At 53.5% G+C, this 18,399-nt stretch overlaps 1 protein-coding gene across 15 annotated transcripts in view; it reads left to right on the forward strand.

The window, feature by feature from the left end:
- The window catches only part of EPB41L1 (erythrocyte membrane protein band 4.1 like 1), an 88,022-nt gene that overhangs the window by 54,526 nt on the left and 15,097 nt on the right, over positions 1-18,399 (forward strand). For 4 of the 15 annotated variants that reach the window (XM_075571874.1, XM_075571867.1, XM_075571871.1 and 1 more), the window contains exons 12-21: positions 721-845; positions 2,068-2,103; positions 3,510-3,668; positions 5,682-5,780; positions 8,006-9,202; positions 9,923-10,033; positions 14,219-14,542; positions 15,894-16,004; positions 16,763-16,828; positions 17,677-17,742. In XM_075571874.1, coding sequence (XP_075427989.1) covers positions 721-845; positions 2,068-2,103; positions 3,510-3,668; positions 5,682-5,780; positions 8,006-9,202; positions 9,923-10,033; positions 14,219-14,542; positions 15,894-16,004; positions 16,763-16,828; positions 17,677-17,742 — 2,294 coding nt within the window. The remainder of the gene's footprint in view (positions 1-720; positions 846-2,067; positions 2,104-3,509; positions 3,669-5,681; positions 5,781-8,005; positions 9,203-9,922; positions 10,034-14,218; positions 14,543-15,893; positions 16,005-16,762; positions 16,829-17,676; positions 17,743-18,399) is intronic. The other 11 variants (XM_075571872.1, XM_075571875.1, XM_075571876.1 and 8 more) reach the window with 8 other exon arrangements.

The following is an 18,399-nucleotide window of genomic DNA, read 5'->3' on the forward strand; positions in this document are numbered from 1 at the left end:
AGTCTACTCATCGCTTTATAAATAGACACTCGAATGCAGGGAAGTGTAACAAAAAACAAATGCAGCAGAATCTTTGCCGTTAGCCCCGTTAGATTTCTGTGAGGAAGACAATTGATGGCTGCGTGTGAGAAGAGCACATTCCGGGCTCTGAGGCCGGCTTACTCTCTCAGATAAGAAAGTTTCGAGACAATATAACCCTGACGGAAGAGAGTAATGGGACTAAGCCCACTCCTCTGTGATCCTGGCTGGGACAATCCCAATGAGGTTCTATTATAACACATGAAGTAATAGTATAAATATACTCCCAGATATGAAACGCCTCTGTCCTGGGCCCCCGGGTTAGGCGTGCTGCTAGTTGCAGGGTAAGGATATGCAAAAATAGAGGGAACAGCGCACAGCCAAGAGAGTGGGTCCAAGGATGATATACTAATTATTTATTTATTAGGTCCATTTAAAAATTGGAGGTATAACAGACCTCCTACGCATTTCGTGTGCGTTGCATGAAACGCGTAGCAGGTCTGTTAAACCTCCAATTTTTAATTGGACCTAATAAATAAATAATTATTATATCCTCCGTGGACCCATTTTCTTGGCTGTGTGCTGTACCTTCTATTTTCTCGACTTACTCTGTCAGGGGGCGATACCCCCTGATAATATTGCCCCAATGCCATTGTACCCCAGTGTCACCCCTTCCCCTCTGCTGTGCACCCCTCCCCCCAGGGATCTCCTTCCCAGCGGCTGTGAACGAGAACCACGAGACCACACCCGAGAAAAACCACGAGGGTCCCCGGGGAGAGAGAGAGGAGGAGGAGGTGACCACACCAACCAAAATCAAGGAGATGAAGGTGAGGGGGGACACGTGTGTGAAGGTGGATATTGGTGTGTTTGTGTGCGCGCATTTATGTGTGTATGTACCTGTGTCTGTGAGTGTGTGTGGGCACATGCATGTATATGTGTCTCTGTCTGTCTGTGCGCGTGTGTGCGCGCATGCATTTGTGTGTCTGTGTGTACATGCTTGTGTGTGTGTGTGTGTGTGTATGTACCTGTGTGTGCGCGCGCATGCGTGTGTGTGTGTGTGTGCGCGTGTATGTACCCGTCTGTGTGTGCGCACGTGTATATGTACCTGTTTGTGTGTACCTGTGTATGTGTGTGTGCATATATATATAATTTACAGTTGCTTTATGCTTTACTGTGGAGGGTTTTTGTCACTTTTTTTACCCACCATAATAATTACCCACCTTTATAATAGTGGTGAATACCTAGTCTAGTCTCAAACCTGCTTTGCCATTAAGACCAACCTCACACTGATGATACCCATCAAGGTTGAAACATGTCTGTGAGTGGGTTTAATGGCTTTGCATCTCATCCCAGCCTCTGTCTAAAAGCTGTGTTTAAAACAGCATGCAGTGGCTTGAGGATTGGCTTGTGTAATACGAGCTTGAGACAAAAGGTGGTGTCATGAGTGCTCATGTGCATGTCATTTCCCAGAATCCCTTGCTGCAGTGGAAGCGCTGTATGCTGGGGGACAATCGGGAAAGACAGGGTTGCAGACCTGTCTAAGACATGCAAATGAACATACAGTAATATTTACAGTTGCTGTGTGTGTGTGCATGCATGTACAGTATTTATGCACTGTATCTGTGTGTGTGTGTGTGTGTGTGTGTGTGTGTGTGTGTGTGTGTGTGTGTGTGTGTGTGTGTTTGCCCATGCATATATGTGTGTGTGTTTATGTATCTGTGTGTGTGTGTGCATGCATGTACAGTATTTATGCACTGTATCTGTATGTGTGTGTGCGCATGCATGTGTGTATGTACCTGTATGTGTGTGCTCGTGTGCATGTATGTGTGTATATACGTGTGTGTGTGTGTGTGTGTGTGTGTATGTACCTGTATGTGTGTGCCTTTTTGACCTTGTGTGCCTCTTTGGGCTGCTTTGCTTGTTTGCCTATGCGTGTTATTTTCTCTATATGTGCACGTATGTTTCTGCATACACACATGTCTTCTGTGTGCACACGTCTGTGCTGTAACCCTCACTCGCTTGCTTCTGTTTCCTGCTTATCGCTGCCAGTCGGAGCAAGACAACACCCCCCGGCACAAACAGGAGGTACCCACCTATATACTACCTACCTAACCCTGCACTCACCCACCTACCCCCAACAACCACCTACTTACCTCCAGCACCCACCTACCTAACCCTGCACTTGCCCACCTACCTAATCTGGCACTCACTCACCTACCCCAAACAACCACCTACTTACCGCAAGCATCCACCTACCTAACCCTGCACTCGCCCACCTACCCCCAACAACCACCTACTTACCTCCAGCACACACCTACTTAACTCTGCACGTGCCCACCTACTTACCTCCAGCACCCACCTACCTAATTTGGCGCTCACTCACCTACCCCCAACAACCACCTACTTACCACAAGCACCCACCTGCCTAACCCTGCACTCATCCACCTACCCCTAACAACCAACTACTTACCTTCAGCACCCACCTGCCTAAACCTGCACTCACCCACCTACCCCCAACAACCACCTACTTAATGCAAGCACCCACCTGCCTAACCCTGCACTCACCCACCTACCCCCAACAACCACCTGCTTACCGCTAGCACCCACCTACCTAACCCTGCACTTGCCCACCTATCTCCAACAACCACCTACTTTCCTCCACTCATCTGCCATTCCCCCCAAGCCCCCTATTTAACCCAGCACCCACCTGCGTAACTCCAGCACTCACCTACCTAATCTTGCACTCATCCACCTACCCACAACAACCACCTACTTTTACCCAGCACACACCTACCTAACTCAACACTCGCCCACCTACACCCAACAACCACCTACTTACCTCCAGCACCAACCTACCTAAATCAGCACTCGCCCACCTACCCCCAACACCAACCTACTTTCCTCCACTCATCTGCCAATCCCAACCCCCCTACTTAGCCCAGCACCCACCCCCAACAACTACCTATTTACCACCAGCACCCACCTACCTAGCTCGCCAATCATCCACCTACCCCCAACAACCACCTACTTGTTTTCAGGACCCACCTACATAACTAAGCACTCACCTACCTACCTACTCAGAACTCACCCATTTACCCTCAACAACCACCTTACAGCTGGCACCCACCTCAGCACTCACCTACTAATCCCCTAGAACCCACCACAAACCCCACCTTTTTAGCCCACCCCCAGCATCCTACCCCCAGCACCAACAGACGCCAAGCCTCGCCCACGGCTACACACCAACTTCTCTTCCCCCACGCCTGTTCCTTCCTGCCCCCTCACCTTCTGCCCCTTGACTAACCTACCAAAGCCCCCACCCGAGGCTTGGTTTTCAATGGGCAGGGGTCACCTGAGCGGACACTCTGGGGGGCGGCTGGAGATGGATAGAGATACTCGGCATCATTGTATATTCATTACCCAATGCATAGACTTTGGGAGAAACGGGTTACCGCCGCGTGATTGACTCCATTTTGTAATCCCACGGTCAGTTCTTGGACAAGTCCCAAGACGTCCTGTTGAAGCATCAAGCGAGTATCAACGAGCTGAAGAGAACCCTGAAACAGCCCAACAGCAAACTGGTCCACAGAGAGCACGGGCAAGAGAGGAGAGGGCCCTCCTCACCCACCTCCTCACCCCCCAAACCGGAGGTCAGTGCGTGTGTGAGGGGGAGGCTGGCACTGCCGCTGCCCGCGCTGTACCTGTGCTGTGTATACATGGCATGGTGTAGTAGTGTGTGTGAGGGGGAGGCTGGCACTGCCGCTGCCCGCGCTGTACCTGTGCTGTGTATACATGTCATGGTGTAGTAGTGTGTGAGGGGGAGGCTGGCACTGCCCACAATGTACCTGTGCTGTGTATACATGTCATGGTGTAGTAGTGTGTGTGAGGAGGAGGCTGGCACTGCCGCTGCCCGCACTGTACTTGTGCTGGATATACATGTCATGGTGTAGTAGTGTGTGAAGGGGAGGCTGGCACTGCCGCTGCCTGCGCTGTACCTGTGCTGTGTATACATGGCATGGTGTAGTAGTGTGTGAGGGGGAGGCTGGCACTGCCACTGCCCGCGCTGCACCTGTACTGTGTACACATGTCATGGTGTAGTAGTGTGTGTGTGAGAGGGAGGCTGGCACTGCCGCTGCCCGCGCTGTACCTGTGCTGTGTATACATGTCATGGTGTAGTAGTGTGTGAGAGGCTGGCACTGCTGCTGCCCGCGCTGTACCTGTGCTGTGTATACATGTCATGGTGTAGCAGTGTGTGTGAGGAGGAGGCTGGCACTGCCGCTGCCCGCACTGTACTTGTGCTGGGTATACATGTCATGGTGTAGTAGTGTGTGTGAGGGGGAGGCTGGCACTGCCGCTGCCTGCACTGTACTTGTGCTGGGTATACATGTCATGGTGTAGTAGTGTGTGTGAGGGGGAGGCTGGCACTGCCGCTGCGCGCGCTGTACCTGTGCTGTGTATACATTGCATGGTGTAGTAGTGTGTGTGAGGAGGAGCCTGGCACTGCCGCTGCCCGCGCTGTACCTGTGCTGTGTATACATGTCATGGTGTAGTAGTGTGTGTGAGGAGGAGGCTGGCACTGCCGCTGCCCGCGCTGTACCTGTGCTGTGTATACATGTCATGGTGTAGTAGTGTGAGGAGGAGGCTGGCACTGCCGCTGCCCGCGCTGTACCTGTGCTGTGTATACATGTCATGGTGTAGTAGTGTGTGTGAGGGGGAGGCTGGCACTGCCGCTGCCCGCGCTGTACCTGTGCTGTGTATACATGTCATGGTGTAGTAGTGTGTGAGAGGCGGCTGGCACTGCCGCTGCCCGCGCTGTACCTGTGCTGTGTATACATGGCATGGTTTAGTAATGTGTGAGAGGCTGGCACTGCCACTGCCCGCGCTGTACCTGTGCTGTGTATACATGTCATGGTGTAGCGGTGTGTGTGAGGAGGAGGCTGGCACTGCCGCTGCCTGCACTGTACTTGTGCTGGGTATACATGTCATGGTGTAGTAGTATGTATGAGGGGGAGGCTGGCACTGCCGCTGCGCGCGCTGTACCTGTGCTGTGTATACATGGTAAGCTGTAGTAGAGTGTGTGAGGGGGAGGCTGGCACTGCCGCTGCCCGCGCTGTACCTGTGCTGTGTATACACGTCATGGTGTATTAGTGTGTGTGAGGAGGCTGGCACTGCCGCTGCCCGCGCTGTACCTGTGCTGTGTATACATGGCATGGTGTATTAGTGTGTGTGAGGAGGAGGCTGGCACTGCCGCTGCCCGCGCTGTACCTGTGCTGTGTATACATGTCATGGTGTAGTAGTGTGTGAGAGGGAGGCTGGCACTGCCGCTGCCCGCGCTGTACCTGTGCTGTGTATACATGGCATGGTGTAGTAGTGTGTGAGTGGGAGGCTGGTACTGCCGCTGCCCGCGCTGTACCTGTGCTGTGTATACATGTCATGGTGTAGTAGTGTGTGAGGAGGCTGGCACTGCCGCTGCCCGCACTGTACCTGTGCTGTGTATACATGGCATGGTGTAGTAGTGTGTGTGAGGGGGGGGCTGGCACTGCCGCTGCCCGCGCTGTACCTGTGCTGTGTATACATGGCATGGTGTAGTAGTGTGTGTGAGGGGGGGACTGGCACTGCCGCTGTGTGTATAACACATGTCCTCTCTGTCCCTTCCCGAACAGGACACAGAAGACGCAGAGAGGCGAGAGGAGGAGCCTGACGCTGCCGCTGCCCAGGACTCGGACACTTTCACAGAGAAAAGCGTGGCCTCTTCCCCCGAGGTGCATTTCCACCCCACCCCCCTCCTGACGCCCCACTCCCCCTCTCTCCCTACACCCCTTCTGCGCCAGTACATCACAATGCCCCCCCCCCTCGCCCAACTACACCCTCCACCCTCCTGTTTCTCTACCTGTGTATGAAATGAGTGGCCCTAGGCAGTGTAGGAGTTAAATAAGAGGCAAGATTTCCACCAATCAGGGGGCTCCGTTTGACGGCTCTGAATTTTAACCCCTTGGCGTTTGCGTGGCAGACCGCGCTGGTGGGGGAGGGGTTAAAATGTCCGACCCGGGTGTTTTTTTTAATTTCATTCGATAAAGTTTAATTTCGAGGTTAAAATAATATTTTCGGGCGAGTTAAACGTCTCCCGGTAACCCCGAGAAAGAGGTAACCCCGAGAAAGAGGTAACCCCGAGAAAGAGGTAACCCCGAGAAAGCGGTAACCCCGAGAAAGAGGTAACCCCGAGAAAGCGGGTAAACTCGAGAAAGTGTTTTACTGCTTTGTATCCTGGGAAAAATGAGCGCGTTTCGCTTTTCTCCGGGAGCACTGAATCCCAGCACATCCACTCCTTGTGTTTCTCTGCCTGACGAACGCCAGCCTCATAATTACTGTGCAATCAAAGAACGTGTCACATCGTGGCAGCCAAGGGAGATGTAAATGTATAGCGATACTCTGCAGCATTATACAGCGCGGCGGGTTCATTATCAATGTATAGATACTCTGCATCATTATACAGCGCAGCATGATCATTATCACTGCATAGATACTCAGCATCATTATACAGCGCAGGGTGTTCATTATCAGTGTATACAGATACTCCGGATCATTATATAGCACGGCGCGTTCATTATCAGTGTATAGATACTCATGATCATTATACAGCGCAGCGTGATCATTATCGGTGTATAGATACTCTGGATCATTATACAGCGCTGCATGTTTATTATAAGTGTATAGATACTCAGCATTATTATATAGTGCGATGTGTTCATTGTCAGTGTTTAGAGATACTCCACACCATCATAATGTGTGGCGTGTTCATTATCAGTGTATAGATACTCATTATCATTATACAGTGCGGCGTGATCATTATCAGTGTATAGATACTCAGCGCCACTATGCAGCGTGGCACATTCAGTATCGGTGTATAGATACTCAACATAATTATACAGTGTGGCATATTCATTATCAGTGTTTAGACACTCTGTATCGGGCTGGATTACATAATTAGTACTTTTTGTACAGAGAGTACATGTGGGGTTACATAGTTACATAGTAGATGAGGTTGAAAAAAGACATGCGTCCATCAAGTTCAACCTATGCTAAATTTAGACAAGATACTTTATCCTATATCCGTACTTGCAGTATACTGATCCAGAGGAAGCAAACACAAACCCCAGTGACACATCATCTAATGATATCTCATAAGGGGAAAAATACATTCCTTCCTGACTCCAAGAATTGGCAATCACATTACTCCCTGGATCAGCATCCTTCCCATGTATACTTATTTGGTATATCCCTGTATACCTCTATTCTCTAAAAAGATGTCCAACCTTTTTTTTAACAAATCTATTGTATCTGCCATCACAGTCTCCATGGGTAATGAATCCCACATTGTAACTGCCCTTACTGTAAAGAACCCTTTCCTTTGTTGCTGGTGAAATCTCCTTCCCTCCAACCTTCAGCGATGGCCCCGAGTCCTTTGTACTGCCCGTGGGATGAATAGTTCTTTTGAAAGCTCCTTGTATTGTCCCCGGATATATTTGTATATAGCTATTATATCCCCTCTTAGACGCCTCTTTTCTAATGTAAATAAATGTAATTTAGCTAGCCTCTCCTCATAAGTTAGATTGTCCATCCCCTTTATTAATTTGGTGGCTCTTCTCTGCACTCTCTCTAGTTCCATAATGTCTTTTCTAAGGAGCGGTGCCCAAAATTGTACTCCATAAAAATGATGGGAATATAATGACTCCGTATATCTCTCCCCCTTACAGTTGGGGTTATTCATTAGGTTGCGATAGTGCCGATCAGGGCACTAGCAGACGGAAATCCCACTGATTTCAATGTGAGCTTCCGTGAGACTGTGCGCTGATCGGCACTATGGCAGTTACATGAATAACTCTGTTCCTAATTAAATTCACTGAGTCAGCTAATGACTAGTCTAACGACCTTACTCGCTACCATTATACTTCAGCCGCTAACTCCTCTCGCTCCGGTTAAAATGCAGGGCTCGGAGCATTGGGTTTTTATAGAGAGGCAGAGTCCCGAGGAGAAAGATCAGGCATCCCCTGAAGAGGCGGGGAAGAAAGAGAGTGTCCAGCCTTCTGGACCGGATACTCCCCCTGGAGATGAAGAGCCCCCAAAACATGGAGAGCAGCTCCCCAAGGAGAGAGGGGAGCGGGGAAAGGTGGAGTTTCGAGAGGAGAGAGGGACGGAGAGACCTGCACAGTCGCGGGGCACGGAGAGGAGGTTCAGAGTGACGCAGAGGGAGGAGCGTCTGGTTATGGTGACCAGCAACGGTGGGGCTGGCAAGGCGAGGACGGCTCCGGATGGGGCGCCAGCGGAGGACTTCAAGGACTGGCCAGCCAAGGGGGACAAGGCAGAGGCAGCTACGGCCTGGGGCAGGGGCAAAGTATCAGAGCCGGGAGAGGAGATGGAGGGAGCAGTGGAAATGTCCTTCAAGCACGTGAGAGAAGATGGAGGGGACAACATTGTCCCACCAAACATAGCGAAGAGAGAGCCAGGCGTCTGCCAAACCATTGCAGAGCTTGTGGATAGACGTCACCTCGCATCCGAGGAAGACACTGGTGACAGTGACGAAGAAGAAGGGAGAGAGTGGTCAGTCGGTGTCACTTGGGATGAGCAAGATAGACATTTGTTGTGGTGCGATAGGTCTGGGTACGAGCTGCTCGGGACCCAAGAGGAGAGGGAGCCAGAAGACAGCTCGGAAACATGCCATGAAGAGATGGGATCTCCTCTGGAGCCAACGGGAGTGGACAGCGAACGGTCCACAGGCCAGACGGTGTCCTCACTGGGAAGGACGGAGCTCACCCTGAATCCGGCTAACGATTCAGAAGACGAGGTGATGGAGGACAGCAGTGGTACGAGCTTGGCCAGAAGAGACGAGATGGTGGTGACCACGTCGTCTCAGGGGGCAGCGTTGGGAGATTGGGATGCACCGTTTCATCACTTTGTGTTGCCTACCATCATCCCACTGCCGGTGATGCAGCCCGGGGACCGGAGACACCGAGAGGAGGCAACGGATAGCAACCCAACCGAGAGGCTCCTTCTCCAACCTAACCCTCACGCCCGCGAGGCCCCTTGCCACGGAGGAGACGCCAGCCCCGTGGAGTCGGTCACAGACACACCTGGAGACCTCTCGTCGCCGGACTCGGGCTGCGAGATCACCCTGATGGGTGCAGCGGTAACTTTGCACACCGCAGAGCAGCATGTGGGGGGTGGGGAGATGGGGGGGAGGGCAAGCGTCACGGCTGTTTCACGCGGGCGTGTCGTGGCTTGGCCGAGCGCTTCGGGGGCACCACGTGTCCGTCTGCCAGAGGGTCGCAATGTCCGGGCGGGAGCTGCCTGCCTGTATGTGCCGAAAGTCTACCACCATCCGCTTCTGGCTGGGGCACCGTTTGGCTAAAAACAACCCCCCCCCCCAGCAAGCCACGTGGGGGCGGGAGGGGCAGAGGGAGGGGTGCAATTGCAGCTGCTCTCTTAATACCTCTAATTCAGCCGGGACCCCTGCGCTCAAACACCTCTGACGTGCTGGTGACCCACCCAAAAAATGCCACCTGCTACATCACCGCAGTTTATTGGCTCTGGCGGCCATTTTTGAATCCCACCATTAAAAAAACAAACCTTGGAACTTCTTGGGAAGTCTCCCCTGGTCTTACCCATTAAGTCTGAACGAGTTAGCGAGGTTGGGGTTGCACCTTTAGCCTCACAGCACTGACCGGGGGTCACCATGCCACCCTAGCCGCTATCACCTGCTTTTACGCTGCTGTGTAGTCTCGCTTTGGTGCTTTCTTGCTCACCCTCTGACCCCCCGCTTCCTGCATCCTGCCGCGGGTCTTGCTGTCTCTCTCTGGGGGGCTCCGCTCTCCCCCCCCCCTTCTCTAATCCTTCTCTTCCGCTCTAGTGCCAACCCCTTGAACCGATGTCCTGGGAGGAAAGGGACATTCCGTCGGCCCTCAGAGAGGTGTCCCCGTCGGACCAGGCTTATAGGAAGGCCGGGACTGTCCTTTATCAGGTCGGGGCCCGAGCCTGCCCCGGTTACTGCCCCTACACTGCCCTATTGATGCCCTACTGCCCTGCCAGTCGCCCTGGCTTGTAAAAGTGTAATCATTCTCATGGAACTAGGGACGGGATTGCAGAGCTAAATATACCTGTGGGTGAGGTGTGTCTGTGTGTGCATGCAGAGCGAGGTGTGTCTGTGTGTGCATGCAGAGCGAGGTGTGTGCGCATGCAGAGCGAGGTGTGGGTGCATGCAGAGCGAGGTGTGTGTGTGTGTGCATGCAGAGCGAGGTGTGTCTATGCATGCGGAGCGAGATGTGTCTGTGTGCATGCATAGCGAGGTGTGTGTGTGTGTGTGTGTGTGTGTGTGTGTGTGTGTGTATGTGTGTGTGTGCATGCAGAGCGAGGTGTGTGTGTGTGCATGCAGAGCGAGGTGTGTGTGTGTGCATGCAGAGCGAGGCGTGTGTGCATGCAGAGCGAGGCGTGTGTGCATGCAGAGCGAGGCGTGGGTGCATGCAGAGCGAGGTGTGGGTGCATGCAGAGCGAGGTGTGGGTGCATGCAGAGCGAGGTGTGGGTGCATGCAGAGCGAGGTGTGGGTGCATGCAGAGCGAGGTGTGGGTGCATGCAGAGCGAGGTGTGGGTGCATGCAGAGCGAGGTGTGGGTGCATGCAAAGCGAGGTGTGTGTGCATGCAGAGCGAGGTATGTGTGCATGCAGAGCGAGGTTTGTGTGCATGCAGAGCGAGGTGTGTGTGTGTGCATGCAGAGCGAGGTGTGTGTGTGTGTGTGTGTGTGCATGCAGAGCGAGGTGTGTGTGTGTGCATGCAGAGCGAGGTGTGTCTGTGTGCGCAAGGTGTGTCTGTGTGCGCATGCAGAGCGAGGTGTGGGTGCATGCAGAGCGAAGTGTGGGTGCATGCAGAGAGAGGTGTGTGTGTGTGTGTGTGTGCATGCAGAGCGAGGTGTGTGAGCATGCCGAGCGATATATGTGTGCATGCTGAGCGCGGTGTGTGCATGCAGAGCGAGGTGTGTGTGCATGCAGAGCGAGGTGTGTGTGCATGCAGAGCGAGCTGTGTGTGTGTGCAGAGCGAGGTGTGTGTGCGTGCAGAGCGAGGTGTGTGTGTGCATGCAGAGCGCGGTGTGTGCGCATGCAGAGCGATGTGTGTGTGCATGCAGAGCGAGGTGTGGGTGCATGCAGAGCGAGGTGTGGGTGCATGCTGAGCGAGGTGTATCTGTATGCATGCAGAGTGAGGTGTGTGTGCATGCAGAGCGAGGTGTGTGTGGGTGTGCATGCAGAGCGAGGTGTATCTGTGTGCATGCAGAGCGAGGTGTGGGTGCATGCAGAGCGAGGTGTGGGTGCATGCAGAGCGAGGTGTATCTGTATGCATGCAGAGCAAGGTGTGTCTGTGTGCATGCAGAGCGAAGTGCGCGCTCATGCAGAGCGAGGTGCGTGCGCATGCAGAGCGAGGTGCGTGCGCATGCAGAGCGAGGTGTCTGTGTGTGCATGCAGAGCGAGGTGTCTGTGTGTGCATGCAGAGCGAGGTGTGTGTGGGTGCATGCAGAGCGAGGTGTGTGTGGATGCATGCAGAGCGAGGTGTATCTGTGCATGCAGAGCGAGGTGTATCTGTGCATGCAGAGCGTCGTGTATCTGTGTATGCACGCAGAGCGAGGTGTATCTGTGTGTGCATGCAGAGCGAGGTGTGTCTGTGTGCATGCAGAGCGAGGTGTGTCTGTGTGCATGCAGAGCGAGGTGTGTCTGTGTGCATGCAGAGCGAGGTGTATCTGTGCATGCAGAGCGAGGTGTATCTGTGTGTGCATGCAGAGCGAGGTGTATCTGTGTGTGCATGCAGAGCGAGGTGTCTGTGGGTGCATGCAGAGCGAGGTGTATCTGTGGGTGCATGCAGAGCGAGGTGTATCTGTGGGTGCATGCAGAGCGAGGTGTATCTGTGGGTGCATGCAGAGCGAGGTGTATCTGTGGGTGCATGCAGAGCGAGGTGTATCTGTGGGTGCATGCAGAGCGAGGTGTATCTGTGTGCATGCAGAGCGAGGTGTATCTGTGCATGCAGAGCGAGGTGTATCTGTGTGTGCATGCAGAGCGACGTGTATCTGTGGGTGCATGCAGAGCGAGGTGTATCTGTGTGTGCATGCAGAGCGAGGTGTATCTGTGTGTGCATGCAGAGCGAGGTGTATCTGTGGGTGCATGCAGAGCGAGGTGTATCTGTGTGCATGCAGAGCGACGTTTATCTGTGGGTGCATGCAGAGCGAGGTGTATCTGTGTGCATGCAGAGCGAGGTGTATCTGTGGGTGCATGCAGAGCGAGGTGTATCTGTGGGTGCATGCAGAGCGAGGTGTATCTGTGGGTGCATGCAGAGCGAGGTGTATCTGTGTGTGCATGCAGAGTGAGGTGTATCTGTCTGCATGCAGAGCGAGGTGTATCTGTCTGCATGCAGAGCAAGGTGTATCTGTGTGTGCATGCAGAGCGAAGTGTATCTGTGTGTGCATGCAGAACGAGGTGTATCTGTCTGCATGCAGAGTGAGGTGTATCTGTGTGCATGCAGAGCGAGGTGTATCTGTGTGCATGCAGAGCGAGGTGTATCTGTCTGCATGCAAAGCGAGGTGTATCTGTGTGTGCATGCAGAGCAAGGTGTGTGTGTGTGTGTGCATACAGAGCGTGGTGTGTCTGTGTGTGCATACAGAGCGAGGTGTATCTGTGTGCATGCAGAGCGAGGTGTATCTGTGTGTGCATGCACAGCGAGGTGTATCTGTGTGTGCATGCACAGCGAGGTGTATCTGTGTGTGCATGCAGAGCAAGGTGTGTGTGTGTGTGTGTGTGTGTGTGTGCATACAGAGCGTGGTGTGTCTGTGTCCATGCAGAGCGAGGTGTGTCTGTGTGTGCATGCAGAGCGAGGTGTGTCTGTGTGTGCATGCAGAGTGAGGTGTATCTGTGGGTGCATGCAGAGCGCAGAACAGTAACCATACAGATGCACACACAATGCTCTGCATATAGAGACACACACACAGGTCTGTATACAGATAATATACAATGCTGTGCAGTGCTGGGTATACATCGTATAGATGCTGCTTTGCATTAACTTTCAGGATGCTGTAGCAATGTATGGGTTATTGGGCCTGTGGCTTTAACAGTACACGCCCTGGGAATATGTACCCCCCACCTCTCCCCCTGACCCCTCACACTGCCGGCTCAGGGGGAATATGTACCCCCCACCTCTCCCCCTGACCCCTCACACTGCCGGCTCAGGGGGAATATGTACCCCCCACCTCTCCCCCTGACCCCTCACACTACCGGCTCAGGGGGAATAGGTCTCTATCCTTCAATTCCTGTTCTGCTTTGTCGCCTGTCCCCGTGTTGTCCTCCCTCCGCTCTGACTGCGTCCATTAAACCTGCTCAATTACCAGGGTTACCATCACTGAGGTCCTCATGTCCCTACTCCCCCCCCCCCCCCTGTATGTGCGTTCGTTGGATTCATTTCAGAGGGTGGGCTACCGTAATACAAATACGTCCTTAGGGGTCATTTGAGTCTTTTTAACTCAAGGGTCTCAAATTCAGTCCTCAAGGGCCACCAACAGGACAGGTTTTATGGATATCCCAGCTTCCGCACAGGTGGTTCAATCAGTGGCTCGGTCAAAGACTGAGCTACTGATTGAGCCACCAGTGCGGAAGCATGGATGTCCATAAAACCTGATCTGTTGGGTGGCCATTGAGGACTGGAGTTGACCAATGATTGAGCCACCTGTGCTGAAGCAGAGATATCCATAAAAGCTGGCCTGTTGGTGGCCCTTGAGGACTGAATTTGAGACCCCTGCTTTAACCATTACACCTGTGGAATTCAGTTGGGTTACCCCATTCTGGTTCCTTTGCTGACCGATTTCTGTTCATTAAAACCAGTATAGAAGTTCGGTCCCCACCATACTGCTTGACTCCCTTATAAGTGCGCCCCTTACAAATTCAGCGCAGTCATTCTGGGGTCACCTGTCTGATGGTTACCCAACTTCAAGTTGGGTGGTGGACATCGGTGGCCAACTTGGCCAGAGGTCCTAGGTCTCTCGTGGGTCATGGAGGAGATTCCTCCACCCCCCCCCCTTATCTCTCCTCTTGCCCCCTACCTCCCACCACTCCCGTTAGTCTCTGCACCCTACCCCCCGTCCACGGCTGTTTTCACCCTCCCCCCGCCCCCACTCCCCAGAGAGTCAGCTGCAGAGAGCCGGAGGAGACGCGGGGACCAGTTGAGGAAGAGCAGAGCGCGGGACTCCTGAAGGAGAACCACCTGAGCATTGAGAGGAAGTGTTCCAGCATCACGGTCAGCTCGACGTCCAGCCTGGAGGCCGAGGTGGACTTCACGGTCATCGGAGATTACCACTCCAACGTGGGGTTCGAGGACTTCACGCGCAGCCTGCCCGAGCTCCACCGGGACCAGGGAGACGGGGCAGGAGAGACCCCGGAGGCCGACCTCGCCATCTCTCCGGCTCCTGAGAATGACGGGGAGGAGAAGCCGTGGGAAGCAGCAGAGGTACAAGGGACCGCATGGGGACATGTTTGGGACCGCAACTCATGTGTCCGTGCCTGCGCCTTCATGTGTGTATATTTACATGTACACGTGTGTGTCAAAAACATTCCAATACTGATCATTCCTTTCATCGTAAAATAAGGTAGTGGGGCAGCTTTAAGATGGCCGCCCTCGTCTTTAACACGGCTTGGCAATGGGAAGATGGAGGATGTTGTCCGCTGTCACTTCCGTGTCTGGCTCTGTTCCCTTCGGTCTTCCTCGTGTCGCGTCCCTTGCATGTCATCTCGACCCGTGACATCACGCTGCATGGTTCCGGGTCGCGTCCTTGGCGTGTCATCATCGACCCGTGATGTCACGCTGCATGGTTCCGGGTCGCGTCCTTGGCGTGTCACCTCGACCCGTGATGTCACGCTGCATGGTTCCGGGTCACGTCCTTGGCGTGTCACCTCGACCCGTGACGTCACGCTGCATGGTTCCGGGTCGCGTCCTTGGCGCGTCATCTCGACCCGTGACGTCACGCTGCATGCTCGCCTGTCGCGTCCCTCGGCATGGCCTACCGCGTTCTTGATTTCATCGGCATGTTCTCTGCCTGTTAGTGGCATCATACGTGTGCACCGCATGATGGAGATCTACATCACGTCATTTGTGCTGTAACATGTTACATCAGTTTGTTTATACCGTGTGACCTCATGTTCCCACTCATGTGCATGTGATCAAACGTCAAATCATCTTCATTCCTATGGCACAGTCCGTGTATTCCCCCCCCCCACCCACTCTGTATCCTGTGCTCCCCCTGTATCTCCCCCCTCCACTCTGCTCCCCCTATATCTCCCCCCCACTCTGTATCCTGTGCTCCCCCGTATCTCCCCCCACTCTGTATCCTGTGCCCCCCCCGTATCTCCCCCCCTCCACTCTGCTCCCCCTATATCTCCCCCCCACTCTGTATCCTGTGCTCCCCCTGTATCTCCCCCCCTCCACTCTGCTCCCCCTATATCTCCCCCCCGCTATATCCTGTGCTCCCCCCCATATCTCGCCCCCCACGCTGTATCCTGTGCTTCCCCCTATATCTCCCTCTCCCACTGCATATCCAATGCTCACCCCCCCTGTATCCCGTTTCCCCCCTTTATCTCCCTCCCCCACTCTATATCCTGTGCCCCCCCCTGTATCCCCTGCTTCCCCCATATCTCCTTCTCCTCCCGTATCTCCCACCCACTGTACAGTATATCCCCTGTTTCCCCCCTGTATGTCCCGCCCCACTCTGTATCCTGTGCTCCCCCCTGCATCGCTTGTCCCCTGCTCCCCTATATCCCCAGCTGCCCCCCTGCCCCAGTAACACCTCTCCCTCCTGCCCCAGCCGTGCCCACAGGTTGTGCAGAGTGAAAGGAGTAGCACTGTGTGCACAGACAGCACGATGGAGGTAACAAGTATCGTGCACACGCAAGTGACCACCGTGCAAACCACGCAGGTAACTACCCCTCCCACCCCTCTGCTAGCACCCCAGGCAGTTCCAGGGGCTCTGCGCCCGTCCTTCAGGGTAAATACCCCCAACAAACAGAAACCGCAGTCCCATCGCTTCCATGACGTGTAATAACGGGGTTAATATATCAAGAAATATGCAACAATCCCCCTAACCCCCTCCCAAGTTTCGGGCATCACGGTCCCCCCTGTGTGACGCCATGTTCAGCATCCTGCGTCTCCGCCGTCCGGCTGTCACCTCCGGTGAGGTCACTCCCGGCTCTGCCTGTGACAGGGACTGTTTGGTGACTGCAGTAGGGAGCGTTTGCAGAGCGGGATTTTAAAATGGAGGTCTCATGTCAGAGGAAGTTTCTATCGCAGCGATGTGTCCCCAGTGTTAGAAGTATCTCTGCTGCTGGGTCATCTAGTGACATTGTATCTCCCTGTCACCATGGGGGGGGGGGAGCTGAACGCTCTGTGACATCACACTGACGTCTGTGACATCACACTGATGTCACCGGGAACTTTCTGTACCATAAATAACCACCAGTATCAACATGAAAACTTTCTCTGCTACTTTATTTCAACGTTCAGTGATTAGGTTTTTAAAGAACGAGTGAAGGAGAACAAACAATGACAAAATAACAGAATAACAGCGGGTAACCTGCTCTGTATAACCAGTCTGCAGAACATTCCCTCTCTAGATAAGACCTGCAGAGTATTACGTCCGTTATCTCACCCCTGTGCCTCTCTCCCCCTCTCGCTCAGACTAACGGGAAGGAGACCACACTTATTACCCAGAGCGCGACTTCGGAGACGCTGCCCGCGGCACAGGTACGGGATGCGACGCTGGGACGTATTCAAATCACTGTTGATACAGGCTCTGTCACATTGTACACGTCACTGGATGTCTCAGTTTCGTCTCTGTATGTGCCGTCTGTATCCTCTCTGTTAGCTGCCCCTATCTCTGCCCGTTAGGGAGGTGCTGAGGCGCTACTAACTCCTGATAACTAAGGGATCCCTCTGCTTTGTAGTGTCGGTAATAATGCTCCATCTCCCCTGGGCCCCTGCCGGGCCTGGTACTACTCTCTCTCTGGCTGTGATCAGTACCCCCATCTCAGGTACTCAATGCCATCATGTGGCCTTCTGGGGGAAAGTCCGCTATGGACCCTCCGATGGGGCTGGTTCCGCTATGCCTCGGGGCTGCGGCTTGGGGAGCCCTCTCTGGGCATATGAACCATTCCTGGAGACGCTATCTAACCAGGGCACTGTCCCTAACTGGAAAACAATAAAGGGAATCCTTACCATATACTAGAAGTATCTATATTATAACCCTATATACACTACTCACAGTGAGGCCCCTCACCTACGACTCCTCCAGGGACCTTACCTTCTAGAACCCTCTCCCTCCTATATATATCCTGTGATGACATCACTGTCACTGGCCAGAAGAGGGCGGGGCTATGATTCGGCCTAGTCACCCAGCACCATGTGATGAGGAAAAGGCGTTACTCTGCATGCGCCCCCACAGTTAACCCCTTGAGGCCACAGTAATCCCAAAGTTATACGGTGGATAACCTGCTCCGTATAACGAGTCTGCAGAACATTACTTCTCTAGATAAGACCTGCAGAGTATTCCGTCCGTTATCTCACCCCTGTGCCTCTCTCCCCCTCTCGCTCAGACTAACGGGAAGGAGACCACCCTTATTACCCAGAGCGCGACTTCGGAGACGCCGCCCGCCGCACAGGTATGGGACGCGACGCTGGGACGTATCTACTAGAATTATATGTTGTTTTCAAATGTGTGAGTCCATATCTCAGTGCTGCCAAGTGACACAAACTTTCATCGAACGGGCGCGGTGAGAACGCGCGTTATGTGACTTATACATACGACGCATCATGTGGTGTTTGAGAGGAATTTTTGGTGCATTTCATTGTGTTAAATACCTGATTTAATGCAATTTAAATAAACTGAAACACATGAAAGGCAGAAACAATCGCTAACTGTGCAGATGTAAGCAGCAATGATACAAAGTTACCAGTCTTCGTTGGTCGTCGTCGTCGGGGTTCATATAGGTTCCGTGAACGGAGCTGCCAACGCGGCGGTGAACCAGAGAGAAAAAGTGTCCAGATTTAAACAGGCATCGGCTCCGGTAGGGAAGGCGCCCCGCTCCCGGTTTCAACAATATATAAGCAGTCCCGTTCTGGGTGATGTGGCGGTTCTGCAGAATACGGCACCTGCTCCTGAGCTCCAACAGGCAGGCGCTCACAGCGCGGCAGGGGAAGATATGCCATCAAGTGCAACCTATGCTCAATTTAGACGACAGATACTTTATCCTATATCCGTACTTACAGTATATTGATCCAGAGGAAGCAAACACACAACCCCAGTGACGCATCATCCA

This window comes from Ascaphus truei, chromosome 15 (assembly GCF_040206685.1).
Source record: "Ascaphus truei isolate aAscTru1 chromosome 15, aAscTru1.hap1, whole genome shotgun sequence".
Taxonomy (NCBI): domain Eukaryota; kingdom Metazoa; phylum Chordata; class Amphibia; order Anura; family Ascaphidae; genus Ascaphus; species Ascaphus truei.